Source organism: Tetrahymena thermophila (genome assembly GCF_000189635.1).
Source record: "Tetrahymena thermophila SB210 genomic scaffold scf_8255283, whole genome shotgun sequence".
Lineage (NCBI taxonomy): Eukaryota > Ciliophora > Oligohymenophorea > Hymenostomatida > Tetrahymenidae > Tetrahymena > Tetrahymena thermophila.
Genome location: NW_002476828.1, coordinates 1 through 1,081, shown reverse-complemented (window position 1 = coordinate 1,081; position 1,081 = coordinate 1). Strand labels below are relative to the sequence as shown.

The 1,081-nt window shown below is 22.2% G+C and overlaps 1 protein-coding gene across 1 annotated transcript; it reads left to right on the top strand. All coding sequences in view use genetic code 6, as the record gives it.

The window, feature by feature from the left end:
- Positions 1–313: 313 nt before the first annotated feature.
- TTHERM_02472150 (kinase domain protein) lies at positions 314–1,068 on the top strand (the record flags this gene model as incomplete). Its single annotated transcript, XM_001028367.4, has 5 exons — positions 314–425; positions 483–538; positions 591–647; positions 702–980; positions 1,042–1,068. The coding sequence occupies 5 exons, from the start codon at positions 314–316 to the stop codon at positions 1,066–1,068; spliced, it is 531 nt and encodes a 176-aa protein (XP_001028367.4).
- Positions 1,069–1,081: the final 13 nt, after the last annotated feature.

Here is a 1,081-nt window from a genome sequence, read left to right as displayed (position 1 = left end):
TTAATTAAATATTAATTAAAAAAAAATTATTAATTATTTAATTTAATAAAAAATATATTAAGATGTTAAGAAAATTAGTTTCAATTATTTAATTAAATTTAATAAAATTGATTATTAATTTTAATTTATTTTTAAAAATGTTTTCATTCAACTTTTAATTTCAAATAACAAAACTTTTTGAATACTTTTCTATTATTTATTAACTAATAAAAATATTTGTATTTTATAAATAGAAAATCTTAAACAGCTCTTCGATTTTTTCAGAAATACATAGCCACCTCCTAATGAAATAAAGGAAGTAATAGCTATTCAAATGTTAGAAGGATTGAATAACCTTCATGTGAAAAATATCATGCACAGGGATATCAAACCTCACAATTACCTAGTTTCCCCTTCTCAAACTTATGGATTTACCATCAAGCTCTGTAAAAAATTTTAATTATCACTAAATTTATCAATTTAAAAAATTATTAAAACTAAAGGTGATTTAGGTTTTGCATCTACAGTAACAAAATCGAAAAGCCATTATCTATCAAAGGTGAACATCGAAATATTATTTAAAATTAATCTTACATTATTTTAATCTATAGAAAGGAACTGATGCTTACTTCGCTCCTGAGGTAGAAAAGGGATAATCAAGAATTCAGGTTTTTAAATAAAACTAATCTTTAAATTATTAATTTAATTTTAATGCTTAAAAGTCGGACATCTTTTCTCTAGGACTAGTTTTACTTGAGCTAGATAATCTGAATGTGCTAAATGATAATTGGATTGACTTGGAAACAAAGGCAGAAATTTATAAAGGAAAAGCAATAGCTTCGAAATATTAGATTGATAGAAAGTCTAATATTTATAAAATAGCTGAGATTTGCTTAAAACCAAATTATTTAGAAAGGAAAAGTATAGGAGACCTACTTTATGAGCTTATTAATCTTCATGGATAACCACTGAAATTCATACTCAGGTCTATGATATTAAAAGTAATAAATGCATTTATCATTATTATTATAAATAATTTTCCATTAAAAAAACAATTAAAAGATAATATATTACATTAAATATCTGTGAATAGTTTTTAAAA